Genomic DNA, 18,384 nt, shown 5'->3' on the forward strand with positions numbered 1-18,384 from the left:
TGGAAGTCCTAGCCACGGCAATCAGAGAAGAAAAAGAAATAAAAGGAATACAAATTGGAAAAGAAGTAAAACTGCAGATGACATCATACTATACATGGAGAATCCTAAAGATGCCACCAGCAAACTACTACAGCTAATCAATGAATTTGGTAAAGTTGCAGGATACAAAATTAATGCACAGAAATCTCTTGCATTCCTATACACTAATGATGAAAAATCTGAAAGAGAAATTAAGGAAACACTCCCATTTACCATTGCAACAAAAAGAATAAAATACCTAGGAATAAACCTACCTAGGGAGACAAAAGAGCTGTATGCAGAAAACTGTAAGACACTGATGAAAGAAATTAAAGGTGATACCAACAGATGGAGAGATATACCATGTTCTTGGATTGGAAGAATCAATATTGTGAAAATGACTGTACTACCCAAAACAATCTACAGATTCAATGCAATGCCTATCAAATTACCAATGGCATTTTTTACAGAACTAGAACAAAAAATCTTAAAAGTTGCATGGGGACACAAAAGACCCCGAATAGCCAAAGCAGTCTTGAGGGAAAAAAGCGGAGCTAGAGGAATCAGACTCCCTGACTTCAGACTATACTACAAAGCTACAGTAATCAAGACAATATGGTACTGGCACAAAAACAGAAATATACATCAATGGAACAAGATAGAAAGCCCAGAGATAAACCCATGCACCTATGGTCAGCTAATCTATGACAAAGGAGGGAAGGATATACAATGGAGAAAAGACAGTCTCTTCAATAAGTGGTGCTGGGAAAACTGGACAGCTACATGTAAAAAGAATGAAATTAGAACACTCCCTAACACCATACACAAAAATAAACTCAAAATGGATTAGAGACCTAAATGTAAGACCAGACACTATAAAACTCTTAGAGGAAAACATAGGAAGAACACTCTGACATAAATCACAGCAAGATCTTTTTGATCCACCTCCTAGAGTAATGGAAATAAAAACAAAAATAAACAAATGGGACCTAATGAAACTTAAAAGCTTTTGCACAGCAAAGGAAACCATAAACAAGACGAAAAGACAACCCTCAGAATGGGAGAAAATATTTGCAAACGAATCAACAGACAAAGGGTTAATCTCCAAAATATATAAACAGCTCATGCAGCTCAATATTAAAAAAAGACAACCCAATCCAAAAATGGGCAGAAGACCTAAATAGACATTCTCCAAAGAAGACATAACAGATGGCCAAGAAGCACATGAAAAGCTGCTCAACATCACTAATTATTAGAGAAATGCAAATCAAAACTACAATGAGGTGTCACCTCACACGAGTTAGAATGGGCATCATCAGAAAATCTACAAACAACAAATGCTGGAGAGGGTGTGGAGAAAAGGGAACCCTCTTGCACTGTTGGTGGGAATGTAAATTGATACAGCCACTATGGAGAACAGTATGGAGCTTCCTTAAAAAGCTAAAAATAGAATTACCATATGACCCAGCAATCCCACTACTGGGCATATACCCAGAGAAAACCATAATTCAAAAAGACACATGCACCCCAATGTTCATTGCAGCACTATTTACAACAGCCAGGTTATAGAAGCAACCTAAATGCCCATCGACAGACGAATGGATAAAGAAAATGTGGTACATACATACAGTGAGATATTACTCAGCCATAAAAAGGAACGAAGTTGGGTCATTTGTTGAGACGTGGATGGATCTAGAGACTGTCATACAGAGTGAAGTAAGTGAGAAAGAGAAAAACCAATATCGTATATTAACGCATATATGTGGAACCTAGGAAAATGGTACAGATGAACCGGTTTGCAGGGCAGAAGTTGAGACACAGATGCAGAGAACAAACGTATGGACACCAAGGGGGAAAAGTGGCGGGGGTGGAGGTGGGGGTGTGATGAATTGGGCGATTGGGATTGACATGTGTACACTGATGTGTATAAAATGGATGACTAATAAGGAAAAAAAGAAAAAAATGAGGAAGAGGAAGAGAAACAAGAAATAAGTATATTAATATACTGAAATAACAAAAATATATTGAAGGCCGTTTTTTTAAATGTGGATGAAAGATTAGTGTGTGTATGTTAGGTTTCTAGTTGTTGTTACTGTTCGCATTCCCGTTAATGGATTGTTTCTGCTGTATTGAATCCTCTGTGCTTTGGAGCAGGTGTGTACCAAATTGTCTTTTGTCCCAGTAATAATCACTTGCTGAAGACAAAAAAAAGAAGCTCACTTCTCTCCAGAGCTGTGACTAGTGGACACTAGTGGGGATGTGAGACAAAAGTGGATTTTCTAACCAGATCTGAGGTTGATTGAGTAACGGGAGGAATGAGAGAGGAGCATCAAACCAAGGAAGAGTATCAGGATGCTGCTGGCTTACATAGCCAGACTAGCCCTCAGACTCATCTGCGTAGGAGGCTGCTGCCTTGTCATTCTCAGAAATTGTATATGTTTTGTAGAGAGAGTGTTCTGGCCTTTGTTTTTTGTTTTTTAAGAGAAAAAGAATATTTATGATCCTTAGGTACAAAAAATAGAGGCAGTTCAGGGGGTAAGTGCTGAAAATTACTTCCATTTTAAGGTCCTGCCTTGACCACAGTGTAAGTCGGTTTAAATTCAGATGTTTTGAGCATGTCATCCCATCAGATTGACCAGTGAAATCACATGAAACTACGTTGCAGGCTGAGGGGTCCAAAATCAAACTGGCTATAGTATTTGAGTTTCCTTTTTTTTTTTTTTTAAATAAACTTTGTATTTTAGTATAGTTTTAGGTTTGCAGAAAAGTTGAAAAGGTAGTACAGAGTTCCCAAATACCCCACACTCAGTTTTCCCTTTTATTAACGTCATATTAGTATGGTACCTTTTTCTCAATTAGTGAACCAATAGTAAAACATTATTATTTTTTTTTTAATATTGATATTTATTTATTTATTTGGCTGCGCTGGGTCTTAGTTGCGGCACGTGGGATCTTCGTTGCTGCATGCGGGATCTTTTAGTTGTGACATGCAGGCTGTTAGTTGCAGCATGTGGGATTTAGTTCCCTGACCAGGGATCAAACTCAGGCCCCCTGCAGTGGGAGTGCAGAGTCTAAACCGCTGGACTACCAGGGAAGTCCCAGTAATACATTATCATAATAGTGAAATCCATACTTCATCTGTATTTCCTTAATTTTTAACTGATGGACTTTCTGTTCCAGTATCCCGTCCAGGTTACATAACATTTAGTCAGCGTGTTTCCTTAGGCACCCCTTGGTAGTGATAGTTTTGAGTTGCCTTTTACCCTAAGAGAACTATCCTGTTTGGGAGTGGAGTATACCAGAGAGAGGTGTAATTGCTTCATATGTTGACTCTGTACAGCGTGACTTTGCCTGATTTATCACTGCATAGCACAGTGCCTACCATATAATAGGTGCTCAGTATTTTGAATTGACCCATTATTAGATTACTGGTTGCCTCAAAAATGGATGGCTATTAAGAAGTACAAACTACTATGTATAAAATAAGTAAGCTACAAGGATATATTGTACGGCACAGGGAATATAGGCAGTACTTTATAATAACTGTAAATACAGTATGATCTGTAAAAATTTTGGGGGCTTCCCTGGTGGCGCAGTGGTTGAGAATCTGCCTGCTAATGCAGGGGACACGGGTTCGAGCCCTGGTCTGGAAAGATCCCACATGCCGCGGAGCAACTAGGCCCGTGAGCCACCACTACTGAGCCTGCGCATCTGGAGCCTGTGCTCCCCAACAAGAGAGGCCGCGACAGTGAGAGGCCCGCGCACCGCGATGAAGAGTGGCCCCCGCTTGCCGCAACTAGAGAAAGCCCTAGCACAGAAACGAAGACCCAACATAGCAATCAATCAATAAATCTTTAAAAAAAAAAAAAAAATTTTGAATCACTATGTAGTATACCTGAAACTAATGTAATGTTGTAAATCAGCTATACCTCAATAAAAAAAATTTTAAGGGGTGGGTAAATCATGCTATATTAATATTACATGTAATAGAGAACAGACTTGTGGTTGCCATGCGGGAGGGAGGGATTGGAAGTTTAGGGTCAGCAGATACAGACTATTATATAGAGAATGGATAAACAACAAGGTCCTACTGTATAGCACAGGGCACTGTATTCAGTATCCTGTGATAAACCATAGTGGAAAAGAATATTTAAAAGAATGTATACATAGGTATAACTGAATCACTTTGCTGTACAGCAGAAACTGACACAACATTGTAAATCAATCAATCACTATATTACATGTAAATTAGATGATTTTAAAGTGGTAATTAATCTTATGCCACAGTTTCCTATTTTCCTGAGATCATTGTTTATTTTTCTTATTCTCCCTACTTTTATCAAAGAAATACTCAGCAGATCATTATACACCTTTCCCTTCTGACCTGGCTTTCCTCTCAGAGCAAGTAGCCGCTGCCTGTGGATTTCAGGGTTTCCGAGCCGAAGCAGGTATCCTGAATTACTACCGATTAGACTCCACACTAGGAATCCACGTAGACAAATCTGAACTAGATCACTCCAAACCCCTGCTTTCGTTCAGGTAAGTTGGGTCTAGGGATTTTGAATTACTTTTTATCACTTCATTCCTTTTTCTAAAGAACTTTTAAGCTTAAATAAATAAATAAGACATTAAATTTTTTAAATGGTTGGACTCTATAATCTTTCATTTCTGGGCATCTTAGCCATGTATCATAAGTAAAATTAGCCTAGTCCTTTTAGAGTAATGACCAAATTACAATGAATATTTCTGTTTAAGATGCATGGAGTCTGTCTTTTGTAATGAGAGGTATTGTCAGTGTCTGTGGAATAGATAAGTGGTAAAGGCCGTAAGGCAAAGTGAGCAACCTTTTCGGAATAGAGAAGAGCAAAGCACAGAAGCCCGAATAGTTTACTCTCCTTGTCTCCTTAAATGTAAGTTTATATTTTTGCAAAGTACTGCACCTGTATCTCATGAGGAAAGTGCATGAACAGAATCTTTTATTAATTGCCTTATCTTTAAAGTGAACAGGAATGATAAATATATAGTAAAGGACCCAAATAAATTTTAATTTGCTTATTTAATTGCTTCAGATTTTATTTTGCAGCAGTTTTGTGGGCTATAATAAGTTTAAGTAGCAGATCACGGGCTGGTCGCTCATAGACACAAGCCAGAAAAGAAGGATCTTAGCATGGTTTAAAAAGGAGGATTGGGACTTCCCTGGTGGTCCAGTGGTTAGGACTTGATGCTTTCACTGCCGTGGGCCCAGGTTCAGTCCCTGGTCAGGGAACTAAGATCCCGCAAGCTGCACAGTGCAACCAAAAAATAAAAAAAGCAGTGGGCAGTAACTTTCCCAATCATGGCTAGTGACAGAAACTTACTATGTGTATTGTTTTACTTTTTTTTTTTTATAGCTTCGGACAGTCTGCCATCTTTCTCCTGGGTGGCCTCAAAAGAGATGAAGCCCCCACCCCCATGTTTATGCACAGTGGTGACATCATGGTAATGTCAGGTTTCAGCCGCCTGCTGAACCATGCAGTCCCGAGGGTCCTTCCTAGTCCGGAAGGGGAGAGCCTGCCTTGCTGCCTAGAGACGCCTCTCCCAGCTGACCTCCCCAGAGACGCAGTGGTGGAGCCCTGTTCTGTGGAGGACTGGCAGGTGTGCGCCAGCTACTTGAAAACTGCTCGTGTTAACATGACTGTCCGGCAGGTGCTGGCCATAGGTCATGACTTCCCTTTGGAACCCATGGAGGAGAATAAAAGAGACATCACCACAGAGGGTTCCTGCCATCTGGATGATGAGAATAGCCAAGTAAAACGAGCTAGGTTAAACCCTGACTGCTGAGACTTGGAGAGCCCCATTCTTTTACTCAGGCAGGTCTTAACAGTAAATGACCATGCTGTTTTGTATTGCCACAGACTTCAGCACAAAGACAGGCCAAAAGCAGAGACGGGGAAAAACTCATCATTGATCACACTGTTGCCTTGGAACCCATCCTGAAGAGAAAACTGATTAACCACTTTGGTCAGAGAAGTGCTTGACACGGTCCAGTCCCGGTTAGGTTTTGGCACTAACGTATGTGAGAAGTCCAAGGAGGTATGAGCTCCCACAACAGCCTTCTCAGCCTCGCCGTTATCTCTGAGCGAGGTAGACGTGAGTTTCCATGTGTGTGGAATCTTTAAATACCTCAGGTTTTATTGATGGAAAACATAATTCCCCTTCCACCACCCCATCTAGTGATTTGTGGTAAAATTGTGGTTCCAGGAACCAGCCATTAGTCTTACCTTCTTAATTCTTCCAATCAACACCAAATTCTTTGATCTTCTCTGGCCTTCACAGAAAAATCCTGTACACTTAAGACAATGGAACTGGAAATCACATCTCCTAGAAAAGACATTAATCACAGCTATCTCTTTTGCCTAAACGGTAAATATATATAAACCCAAGGAAAGAGGGACAGTAGTTTCTCCAGATGTCTTTCAGGTCTGTAAACTCTTCCCTTTGGCTTTTAAATGCAATTTTAATTGTTGGACTAAAAAAGTCCTAAGGGTGTTCTGTAACTGTTTTCCCCGTGAATAAACTTACTCAGTTTTAAATTAAAGATCTGTATCTATGTTTGAGGGTAAGTGTATCTGGGATTCGTTTTTTCCTGTTTTCACCTGCTGTATTGTTCATGCTATTGAAGCCCTCTAGCTATTTCTGCCCTAAGTATTCTTTGTGGCTGTCTCACAGGAGAGAATATTCCTTGATACTCCAGTCACTGTGGTTTTTTGTGTTGTAGACAGCATGGAAAATGCACGAAACACTGAGTTTAATCTGTGTACCCCCACCAGCTCAGCTCGGTATACCCTGAGCCTTTAAGTTACCTTGTGTCTCGGTGGGCCTCAGTTTCCTCACTCATAAAATGAAAATATTTATTACCATCTTCCTAGATGGATATTGCTATTTCAAACAATAATGGAAATTTAGTGCTCCTTTCTAGATACATAATATTGCCAATATTTTATTACTATCTGGACTCGTAGAAACATCCCAGCTTATTTGTTTGTGTGGACAACTGACCAGAAGCTGCTTTGATACCTGCTGCTTGCGACACGACTTGCCAAATTTGCATTTCTCCTCTGTCCTGCCTTTTTTTTCTTATGAGTGTTGAATGTTGAGTTTATATTGTAATCCTTGTTAGGTTTTTTTTGTTTGAAAGAATAAAAATTAACAGGTTCATCCTTTATGTGTACATACATAGGTTCTAAAATTTGTTCGTGATAGGATAATTTTATATAGTTAAAATTACCGCTGGAAAAATCCCTTAAATTTTTCATAATGTACATTATATGAACACTGTACATTATATGTGACCCACTGAACACCAACACATGTCATTTAGTAAATCCAGCAGTCAGCTTATCTTTCAGCATTAGAAGATTGCTCTTTAGTCAGTTGATTATCAGATGAAGGTATTAGCTTGTGTTCAGGGTCAATATTTTACAAAAAATACATGTTCAAACTGTAAACTCACACTCCATCAAGCAAGATGTATATGCTGTGAGAAGCATGTGGAAACTGAGGCCAGACAAGAGGATGGAAGACTCCTCTCTGCCAGCCCACGCTTCCTCTAGGGATGTGCTCCTGGACTCATTTGGGGGGTGGAGAGGGCTGAGCAGAATTGTTTGCACAGTTCACTTCTCTCTCGTTTTTATGTATATTTCTGTGAGGCACATATAGTTGAAGATGTATATAATGCAACTATACTTTGACAGCAGAAATTATACAGCTCAAGGAAAAAGGAAAAATTGGTGATTTTTCTACATTTAAATGAGGATTATCCCCCCCCCCCCACCAAGTTTGTTTTAGTTGTCTACCAGATGTTTTCTAAGTCAGGTGTCAGCAAACTATGAGCTACCCTCTGTTTTTGTACTGCCCATGGACTAAGAATAGTTTGTACATTCTTAAATGGTGGGGGGGAAAGCTCAGAAGAATAATATTAGTGACACATGAAAATTATATGAAATTCAAATTTCTGTGTCCATAAATAAAGTTTTATTGGAACACAGCCACACTAATTCATTTCCGGATTATCTGTGGTTGCTTTCATGCTAAAATGACAGAGTTGAATAATTGCAACAAAGTCTAAAAGATATGATCCAGGCTCTACAGCAAACGTTTGCCAACACCTAGAAAGGAAACCAGACCCCTAGAAAGGAACCTGAAACCAAGAGAAAACATCAAGGGGAAGATATTTTGTTTTCTTTATTATTTTATATCAAAAATGCCAGGGTAGATACTCTGTTCTAGGATGTATGTGGTATCAAGAGTGGAGTCACAAAATGTTAGGTCTGGGGAAACTGGCACTCTGATGCTCTGCAAGTGGCAGTGTAACTTGCTATAACCTCTAAGGCTCAGTTTGGCATCATGTAACCTGTAATTCTTTTGTACATCCCAGTTGGGCCAGGGTAGTCCTGAATGATGTTCCCTTTTCCTCTCAGAAGGATTCTGGTTTGATGATAAATTATATGGTCATCCTAATTATGTTCTAAAATGTGTACCATTTGACCCAATAAATTTCACTCCTAGTTGAGTCTAAGGAAGTAATTAGAGCTGTCTGCAAGATTTTTGTATAAGAATACAATAGTTTGAAATAAGCTCAATATCCAGCAACAAGGAGTTGGTTGATTAAATTCATGTATGTGTTCAATAAATGGTTATTGAGCACTGTTCTTTGATTTGCACAAAGTACCTGCTTTTGTGGTGCTTATATCCTAGTGGAAATGACATAACCATACAGAGGAAAACTATAGCCATTAAAATTCATGTTTTGGAAGAACAAGTAAAGATAGGAGGAAATACTTGTGTTTAATGAGGAAATCCAGTTATGAAACCATGCATAGTAACCTAATTCTGTATAGATTGTTTATATATTTTTTAAAAACTGGAAGGATATGTACACCAAAGTGTGAATGATAGTGGGATTATAGTTGATGTTTCTTCTATTTGTGCTTTTCTGTATTTCTATTTTTTTTTACATTGAAAATTTTTTTGTCTTTTTTTTTTTTAAATAAATTTATTTATTTATTTATGGCTGCGTTGGCTTCGTTGCTGCGCGCGGGCTTTCTCTGGTTGCGGCGAGCGGGGGCTACTCTTTGTTGCGGTGCGCAGGCTTCTCATTGCGGTGGCTTCTCTTGTTGCAGAGCACGGGCTCTAGGCATGCGGGCTTCAGTAGTTGTGGCACGCGGGGTTCAGTAGCTGTGGCACGCGGGGTTCAGTAGCTGTGGCATGTGGACTCTAGAGCGCAGGCTCAGTAGTTGTGGCGCATGGGCTTAGTTGCTCTGCGGCATGTGGGATCTTCCCGGACCAGGGATCGAACCCGTGTCCCCTGCATTGGCAGGCGGATTCTTAACCACTGCACCATGAGGGAAGTCCCTAAGTCATTTTTTAAATAAAGAATACATGCTTGAATTTTTTTCCAATTAAAAAAGATAGTCCTTTACCCTGTAATTCTGTCTCTACTTGAAATATATTAGAATGCAAATCTAGGAACATCAACATTGTCTAACAAGAGGAGCTTGTTGGAGGAAACTATTTTATGTAATAAGATACTATATAACAACTATCAGTCACGTTTTAGAGACATATTCAGTAATCAGAAGAAATGCTCAATATGTTAACTGAGAAAAACAGCTTAACAACAGAATGCACAAGCATTTTACCAGTGCTTTTTGTATGCACAATTTGTATGCACAGAAAAGGCTGGAGGGTTATAATCTTACATCTCCCAAATTTTCTATCGCCAGCGTAAATTGCTCTTTTGAAGAAGGCCTTTGTGATGAATTTTTGGAAGGGGCAGGTAAGGCACACACTGCACTCAGCAGCAGCAGCTTTGTAGAGTGTCCACTCACCTTTTTAACTGCCCTCATCAGCTCCATTCCAGTCTGAGGCCCTTTCATCTGGCTAAGATGGATCTTCTCACTACTGCTTGCTTATTATTTCAGTAGAGCCTCTTGCCTGTTTCCAGCACCCTACATCAGATTTTTCCTAAAGCATCCCAGGCCCGCAGTGAGACAGAGATGTGCTGAACAGGACAAACTCATTAAGACTTGGCTTGCCATGTTCTAATTTTCCCAATTCCTTTTTTACTGAGATAAGCTGGTCTTATCCCTTTTCTGTTTTCCCTTCATGTAAAAGGTTGGTTTACTAGAGTAGGGAAAAAAAATAAAACCCTAATACCCTAGGTAGATTCTACTAAGGCAAATTAGAATGGTAATGAGGCGGAAAGGAGCCCGAGGAATGATTATTGATCTCAGTGTGAATGAGGGGCTGGCAGAGCTAGGCAGAAAAGACACCTCACCTGTTTTCTGCTTTGAAGATTACAGTGGAAAAAGCAACGCAAATCTAGTTTCTTAGCCTGCGTAGTAAGTTTTTATTGACAATCCTTTTGATCAACTATCCTATCCAAATTTGAGCCCTCATGGAAATGAGTTTGCTGGTTCTCAATTAGTTTTATTGGAAAAACGGATTTCTAAGATAAGATGGTATAGACGATGGAAAGTGAAATAGAGTGGTTATCAGGAAAGGTAGATTTTAATAAAGCTCCAACACTTAGCTGTGTGACCTTGAATAAGTCACTCCACTGAGCCTCAGTTAACCTTTTTGAGCAACCCAGTTTTCTCACCTTTAAGGAGGTTTGACCAAGTAATCCTGTGTTACCTACCAGGTCTGCAATGCTGTTCTTCTAAAATGAGAAATTAATCTCAGAGTTTGGCTAAACAGCAAGGCTACCCAGTAAGCAAGATTGTTGGTAAGGAAATCAATGTTAACCAAGGGAAAGAGGAGGGTAAGGAGGGGTTAGTTAGAGAAATGCAAATTAAAGCAATGAGATGTAAGTAAGTAAGATGTTTGTACCCATCTATTTGGAAAATCTAAGGAGATTTTAACCTCTTGACTGTTCTTTTTACTTCCACCCTATTTCTTAATGGTAAATATGGCTCTGTTTTCAAAGTATCCAGAATCTAATCCCTTCTTTTTGCCTGTAGCGCCCTGACCCAAGCCACTATCATCCGTCAACTGGATTATTATTGCAATAGCCTTCTGACTTCTTCCATGCTTGTCCCTACCTTCTACTCCTATAGTTTATTCATAGTTTATTCTTAACTATGGCCAGAGAGAGGCTGTTAACACGTAAGGCAGCTCATGTCACTCTGGTGCTCAAAACTTTCTAATGTCACTTGTTGCGCTGAGTTAAAGCCGAAGCCCTTTTAGTTGACTACCAGTCCCTCCCCATCTGGCCCCCCATGTCCTCTTGGTCCTCTCGCCCACTCTGTTCAAGCCACACTGGCCTCCTTGCTGCCCCTCTGAACAGACCAAGCACATCCCTGGCCTCTGAGCTGGACTTGCCTTTGCCTAGAACACTCTGTTCTCTGAGATTTGCACTCGCTTCCTTCAAGGAAGGCTCAGAATCACCGGGGTGAGGCCTGCCTTCACTATCCTATTCAAAACCTCAACCCCACTGCCATTCCTCATTTTCTTTACCACGCTCTATTTTCCATAGCATTTATGACATAAAACATTATAGGAAGTAAGGAAATAATAATTTCTTTTTAATAGTAATTTCTTTTTTCCTTATTTTTAAGAAATAAGGAAATAATATTGTTTCCCCCCACTAGACTCTAAGTGCCCTGAGGCAGAGATGTGCCCTAGTTTTCTAGAACAGTGCCTGGCACGTAGTAGTTTCTCACTGTATATTTGTTGAATGAATGGATGCCCAGGGTTGGTGGGATGTGTGAAAATGAAATTTACATTGATAAAGCTATTATAATCAGTGTTTAGCTAAATTTTGACGCAGCAATTCTACTTCTAGGTATCTTCCTTATAGAAATGCCTATCAGGGACACAATGATATGTGTAAAAAGATGTTCATTACAGTGTTCAAAATAGTGGAAAACTAGAAACAACCCAAATGTTAATCAGTAGGGAAAGAGTTATTTGAATTATGGTTCATACACACTATGGAGTATTAATACTATGGAGCCCTTCACAATAATGTACTGACATGAAAAGTGCTCCAAGGGACTTCCCTGGCGGTCCAGTGGTTAAGACTCCGCGCTTCCACTGCAGGGGGCTCTGGTCCAGGAACTAAGATCCCGCATGCCACGCAGTGTGGCCAAAAAAAAAAAGTGCTCCAAGACACATTGGTTATTGAAAAACATGAAATAGCAAAATTCTGTGTACAGTGTATGAATTAAAATGTAAAAACTAAACAAGACTATTACCTGTATATGCACATACATGTGTGTAAAGATGGGGGAAAAGATACATCCAAACGTAACAGTGGGAAGGAGAGGGATTGGGAGGTGGTAGAAGGGACTTTTTACTCTATATGCTTTTGTGTGGTCTGATTTCTTTTATAAGAACATATTTATGTATTACTCATATAATTTTTTTTAATTATGCATAGCAAACCCTGTAAAGAATTATATGCAGTAATGAAAAATGGAGGAAATAAATCTCCGAACTCTCTGGAAGTTTCCTATTATAAATAAGATTGGGTACTGTGTTAAGTGATGCAGAAAGCAACCAGTTTCAGCTGCTCCCACAAAGGCTTTAGTTCTGGTTTCTGGGTTGGGATTCTCCATGGGCTGACTAGGGAATGTATGATCCTATCCATCCAGGCAAGAGAACCAACCTCCATCATGTTTGTGTCTGTCCTAAGCTCGGGTAGCTTGCCGTGCCTGGAAACCTTGTTCTACCTCCGCCATGGAAACACCAGCGTGGGCTTTGGTTGCTAGGGCAGTAAACAGTCAGCCTTAAGGTTGAACCAGTTGGCGAGGGCCACAGTCCTCCCCTGAAAAAGATTACTGTATTCTAGGGACATGGCTGGGCAGATAGCATTGAAGTCCACAGGGCCCTAAGATTTATTATTTACTATTTGTTAGGTGAGGGAAAGAGGGAGGAGAGGTAAAATCTGCTGTTGGGGGCACACTGGTGGGTGTTCATGTGCGTGTACCTTTCCTGGGTTCAGCGTGTGTTCCCTTTTGTTAGATGTGAACTGTCCTGTCTACAAAGTGAGATCAGGCCTGAAAATGTGCCCAACTGATGGCCGGCTGCTCCCATTTGCTCCCATCAACAGGAATCAAGCACTTCCTGAGAGCCACCAGATAGAGGCCCTAAATGCTTTGCCTTCGTTTTTAAGAGGTGCTCAACACAAAGGCTCCAATCTCAACAGCTGTAAAAGAGTCAACAAACCACCTTGCCTGGGTTCTGGCCATGGAAGATTCTTCTATCTCTGAAGACAACCATGCCATGTCTGTGTCATTATCCAACTACTCCTGCCTTTGGAGGGGTCGCATGGTAGAAGAATTGCCTACAGGAGTTGAAGAAACATCAGTGTTGCTGCTGTCTGTCAGGCAGCAGCCCTTGTTATTTATTAATCCAGCAACTATTTATTAAGCATCTATGCAGTGTGAGTCACTGTGTTATGCGAATGTGATGGGCATTGTTTCTGCCCTCAGGTCCTACAGTAAGTGGGAAAAATACCTCCGTAAACAGGCAATAAAATATGCTGTGATGAGCCAAGTGCAAGGTGCAACAGGAGGGGCATATAACAGAGAGCTGGGAGGGAAAGGCTTCCTACAGGAAGGAACATAAAAGCTGGCGAAGAATGAGCTGGACGTAGCTTCACTACCCTCCTGACTGGCTAAAGGCCATTTATTATCTCTATTGTTTCTTTGGTCTTGTGGGAATAAAAGCATCTGGAAAATTTGAGGACTTTTTCAAACCTTAATAGTTTATGATTCTGTATGATTCATTCGTTTTGTTCATAGCCCTTAGCAATGTCTGCTATCATGTCCTTTGTTCACTCTATTATCTGTGTCCTCCAAAGAGCAAGCTCCCTAAGGGCAGGCTCTCTTCTGTCTCGTTCACTGATATTTCCCTAACATCTAGAATACTGCTTGGTACATAGCTGCTCAATAAAATACTGTTGCACAATTGAAAATTTTCCAGGCAACCTTTTTTGAGGAGTTTACTGCTTATCCTAAGTGGGAATGTGGTGAGAAAAGGCACTTCCAGCATCATCAACCAAACCCTATGCAAGTGCTCCTCATGCCTTAATCAGGGACCATTCCACTGCAAGACACAAACTTACCAAATTACAAAAAGCATCTGAGGGCAGGAAATGCACAGACCCTCCCTGAGAACCAGAAGCAGGAAAGACCCCTGGACCACAGCAACTGCCACATTTCCCTCCCTCCGCCACCCTCTCTGGTCTTTGCTTCCCTCTGCCGGTGTCCGCTTCCTGGGACCGCAGACCCTTTTTGCTGATTTTACTTACACAAAGCTGCCCCCAAGTTGCACCTTAAACCTTCCAGGCTGTTTGCAAATAGATAATTAACCCCCATCCAGACTGCTGGAGGAGAATCCGCTTGGTATTCTTCATGTTCCCACTGTCCGGTCAGCTGTGGCCAGGGACACAGGGATACTTTGCTCATCAAAATCAAAGGAAGGATAATGGGTGGAAGGAAAGGAAATGATTAGCAGAAGAAATGATTGGCATCTCTACTGACGTTCATTGTTCAAATTTCCTTCTAGAATGAAGTGCTGGAGAATGTTAACCCCAGATCACTGGACCCAGAGATAATAGAAGGGGGGCCTATCCATGGCTGTCCCCAAGCCCCTTCACCAGAGGCTACTCCCAGGGCCTCCCCCAGACAAGATTCATCAGTGCCCCCATGACACCTCCCCTGCTTATCACCTCTTGGGCTTTGTGAAAAGGTTGGAGATGAGGGTGAGGCATCTGCTGCCCCCGCACCCCCATTGCTTGGGAGACCAGAGGTGATTGAGGCGCTTTCAGCCAGAAAAATATAATTTAAGGGCTTGGCATCTGGCTGGGAACAGAGAGCTGTGTTGCCATGGCAATGCCTCGCTTCATTTAACAGCAGCATATCCCTGAGTTTGGTCACATCCACACTCAGGCACATGTAGCTCCCTGTCAGCAGCCCCCGCGATGCACACACACACACACACACACCTCTGGCAGAAGTCCCTCTGCAGAAGCAAAGCCCATTCCTGCGCCTGCCTCCCCATCACAGACACCCAAGCTCATACGCTTTCCTGCAACCCCTCGGCCAATCATGTGGACTCCAAAAGCACCCCCAGACAGCACAGAGCCCTCCAGGGAATTTAAAGGGCTACATGAGTGCAGAGCCCCCGTACAGGTCCACGTGGAAGCCTGCCAGGGTCCATATGCTTTCCTGCGTTCCTAACACACAGCCGTATCTCCATCTTCCTTTATAAATCTTTGTGCGTCATCTCCAACCCTTTCATGATGCCCAAGAAGATAAGAAAGAGAGAGAGGAACAGTGGTGGCCCGGTGCACAAATGCTTCTTTGTTTTCTAGAGAGGAAAGGGGTTAGGCCAAAACCTTGCAGGTATATTTACCAAGAGGCCCCTAAGCACCTACTGAGGTTCTGTTCCTGCCCCTCCCTTAACTCAGGCTGCAGGGGACAGGACGGATCAGGGCAGGGAGACCTGAAAGCACAAGGATGTTCGTAGCAATGATACTTGTGGCGGTGAACCATCAGAAATAACCTAAATGTCCATTAGTAAGGCATAGGTAAATAAATTTAGAGAAAGAGCAAAGAAAGTATAGCTATTTCACTAGATTCCCAATGATAAGAAATAAATGTTATCAGACTTTGAAATAGCTGTATATGTGAAATAGACGTGCATATTATTACTGAGCTATCAAAATGGATGACAGGATTTTCTGTTCTCTTCTGGATCTCTGCCACTGCTTGCTGATCATTAAGTAATTTTCAGAACCACATTTTCACCCATAAAATGTAATGATTCTCCTTGATGAGGTCTTTGTAAAAAAAAAAGAAGATTGATGATTTCACACTTATACAATATTCCTGCAAAGATGGTTTTGTTCATCAGCACTGATGATTTAATAAAACAGTGCCCCCAAGGCTAGGAACAAGAGGGCAAGCTAAAGAGAAAATAGAAAACCTCAGTCTCAAAATGGCAATTTGAAGCTTCGTGATTCCCAGTATGTCCTGAGTGAGGGCCTGTTATATGCAGAGCGCTGTGCAAAGCATCAAGTTCCCAGGACACAATAGGCATAAGAATAACTCTATTAGAAAGATGCCAGGGGTGCCAACCCTAGAGGGAAGAAAGAGGTCACAGGTCACGTGCATGGGATAGGACCACAGACAGAAAGGAAGGATATGAGGGAGGGAACTTCTGCCTCACTCCTGACATTTCCTCCTGGTGAAGGAAGCTTAATTAGTGGAACTTCTGGAACTCTCTCTGCCCCACTGCTCCTCCTGCCCTGGTGAGTAGAGTGGTGAAGAGTGAGTAGTGACTTACTGTTAATTTTGGAAAGAAAACTTGGGCATCCTTGACTCGGCCCACATCTTGTCTCTCTTGGGTGTGAGCCCACCTGTTGAGTAAACCTTCTTCCCACCTTCTTGCTTTTACTTTTATAGGGCAGGACCCCTCTGCGAGGGGAAGGACTGTCTCCACTCAGTGTTGGGATTGGGTGGGTACGTCTGCTTAAATTCTGGGTCTCAGTATTAGCAGACTCAGTTGGCTAAAGACTGGTCTCTTACTACCAATAAAGGTGATATTTCATCTTGCACATTTCGTTTATGTCTTAACTTATGCAAAACCCAGGCAGGAAATAAGAATGCTAACTTTTGGGAACCCCTTGAAGCCTGCAGTAGTTATCCATTGCTGCATAACAAACTACCACCAAACTTAGTGACTTAAAATGACAAACGTGTATTATCTCACACTGTGTCCCAGGGGCACCTTAGCTGAATGGTCATGAGGCTGCAGGTCAGGACTGCCTTCGTCTGAAGCTTGTTCAGAGCTAGAGCATCAGCTTCCAGCATGGCTGTTGGCAGGAGGCCTCAGCTCCACCCTACGCAGCCTCTCCACAGGACTGCCTGAGGGCCCCCTTGACACAGCTGAGGGCTTCACCAGAGCAGTGATCTAACTGACACAGAGGAGGAAGTCACAGTGCCTTTATAACCTAGTTTCCAAAGTCGAACACCATCACTTTCTCTGTATTCTTCAGAAGAGAGTCCAGCCCAGAAGGGGAATTGAGCTCCATCTCTCCAGAAGAGTGTCAAAGAACTCGGGATCTTTCTTAAAACCACAGAGTCCTCGACAAAGGAAAAGTGACTCTGCTCTCTCACACAAGAAGCCAGTCAAGAGCTGGAGAAGGAGAAGCCATTTGTTCAAACAGCTTTTACTGCCCACTAGCTTCTGGGCTTCAAGCTGGATATCACGTGGAAAGACAGAAATAACACAAAATCCTTCGCTCAGGATCTGGGTGAAACAGGACACATCCTTTGCTCCCTGCTTTAGCCACAATCCTCTCCTCAAGGCCCAACAGAGGTGCCTACCCAGAGCTCTTAACCTCTTTCTAGACTGTGCTCTGAGCACCCAGAATCCCAAAATCTTCCCAAATGGCCCAAGCCTGCTCCCTGGGCCTTTGCAGGCCTCATCCTCAGGTTCATTTTCCCACCAGTGTATGCACCCCTGGGCCCGCAGGCTACTTGCTGGAGTGTGGACAAAGCTTGGCCATGCAGGCTGGGGTGTCCTCACACATGGTGTGGAGGCGAGGCAGGAAGAGAAGGAAGATGGGCTGGGAGGGAGATGAGAGGTCGGTTGTAAGATGGAGGTCAAGGTGCCCACAGCATACCGGGGGTGTTCCTTTTCTTCCTAACTTGCCAGTGTGCTTGTCCATAATCTAGCAAGCCTGCCTCAGCCGAAGGGCTGATGTGAGTCAGGATTTGACTGCCTCTGTAGCATCCCTTTTAGGCCAGGGACCAGCAGACTGGCAACAACAGGCAGTGAGGCGCCACTTCTGAGTCCAGGCCTCCCTCTAGTGACCAGTCCAGGGACAACAGCTAGAGGCTCTTGGCCACTCTCCTGAATGGACACCTCTTCCAGAACCTACTTTCCAAAACCCGTATCTGATCCTATTGTTCTTTGCTTAGAAACCTCGAATACAAGCAAAATTTCTCAAGCTCCCCACACACCCCTCCGTGGGCTTCAAGTTAAAAATAAAGCCCAAGCCTCGGGCTTCCCTGGTGGCGCAGCGGTTAAGAATCCGCCTGCCAATGCAGGGGACACGGATTCGAGCCCTGGTCCAGGAAGATCCCACATGCTGTGGAGCAACTAAGCCTGTGAGCCACAACTACTGAGCCCACGTGCTGCGTCTACTGAAGCCCGTGTGCCACAACTACTGAGCCCACGTGCTGCATCTACTGAAGCCCACGTGCCACAACTACTGAGCCCACGTGCTGCATCTACTGAAGCCTGTGCGCCTAAAGCCCATGCTCTGCAACAAGAGAAGCCACGACAATGAGAAGCCCGCGCACCGCA

General features: G+C 42.4%; 1 protein-coding gene across 1 annotated transcript in view; it reads left to right on the forward strand.

Moving 5' to 3' along the window:
* The window catches only part of ALKBH1 (alkB homolog 1, histone H2A dioxygenase), a gene marked incomplete at its 5' end in the record, with an annotated part of 30,073 nt that extends 23,478 nt beyond the window's left edge, over positions 1 to 6,595 (forward strand). Inside the window, 2 exons of the mRNA XM_082384739.1 lie at positions 4,364 to 4,557; positions 5,409 to 6,595. Of these exons, the coding sequence (XP_082240865.1) occupies positions 4,364 to 4,557; positions 5,409 to 5,838 (624 nt within the window). The 3' untranslated portion in view covers positions 5,839 to 6,595. The remainder of the gene's footprint in view (positions 1 to 4,363; positions 4,558 to 5,408) is intronic.
* Between the last annotated feature and the right edge of the window lie 11,789 nt (positions 6,596 to 18,384).

Source organism: Balaenoptera borealis, assembly GCF_965194805.1.
Source record: "Balaenoptera borealis genome assembly, chromosome: 3".
Classification (NCBI taxonomy): Eukaryota; Metazoa; Chordata; class Mammalia; order Artiodactyla; family Balaenopteridae; genus Balaenoptera; species Balaenoptera borealis.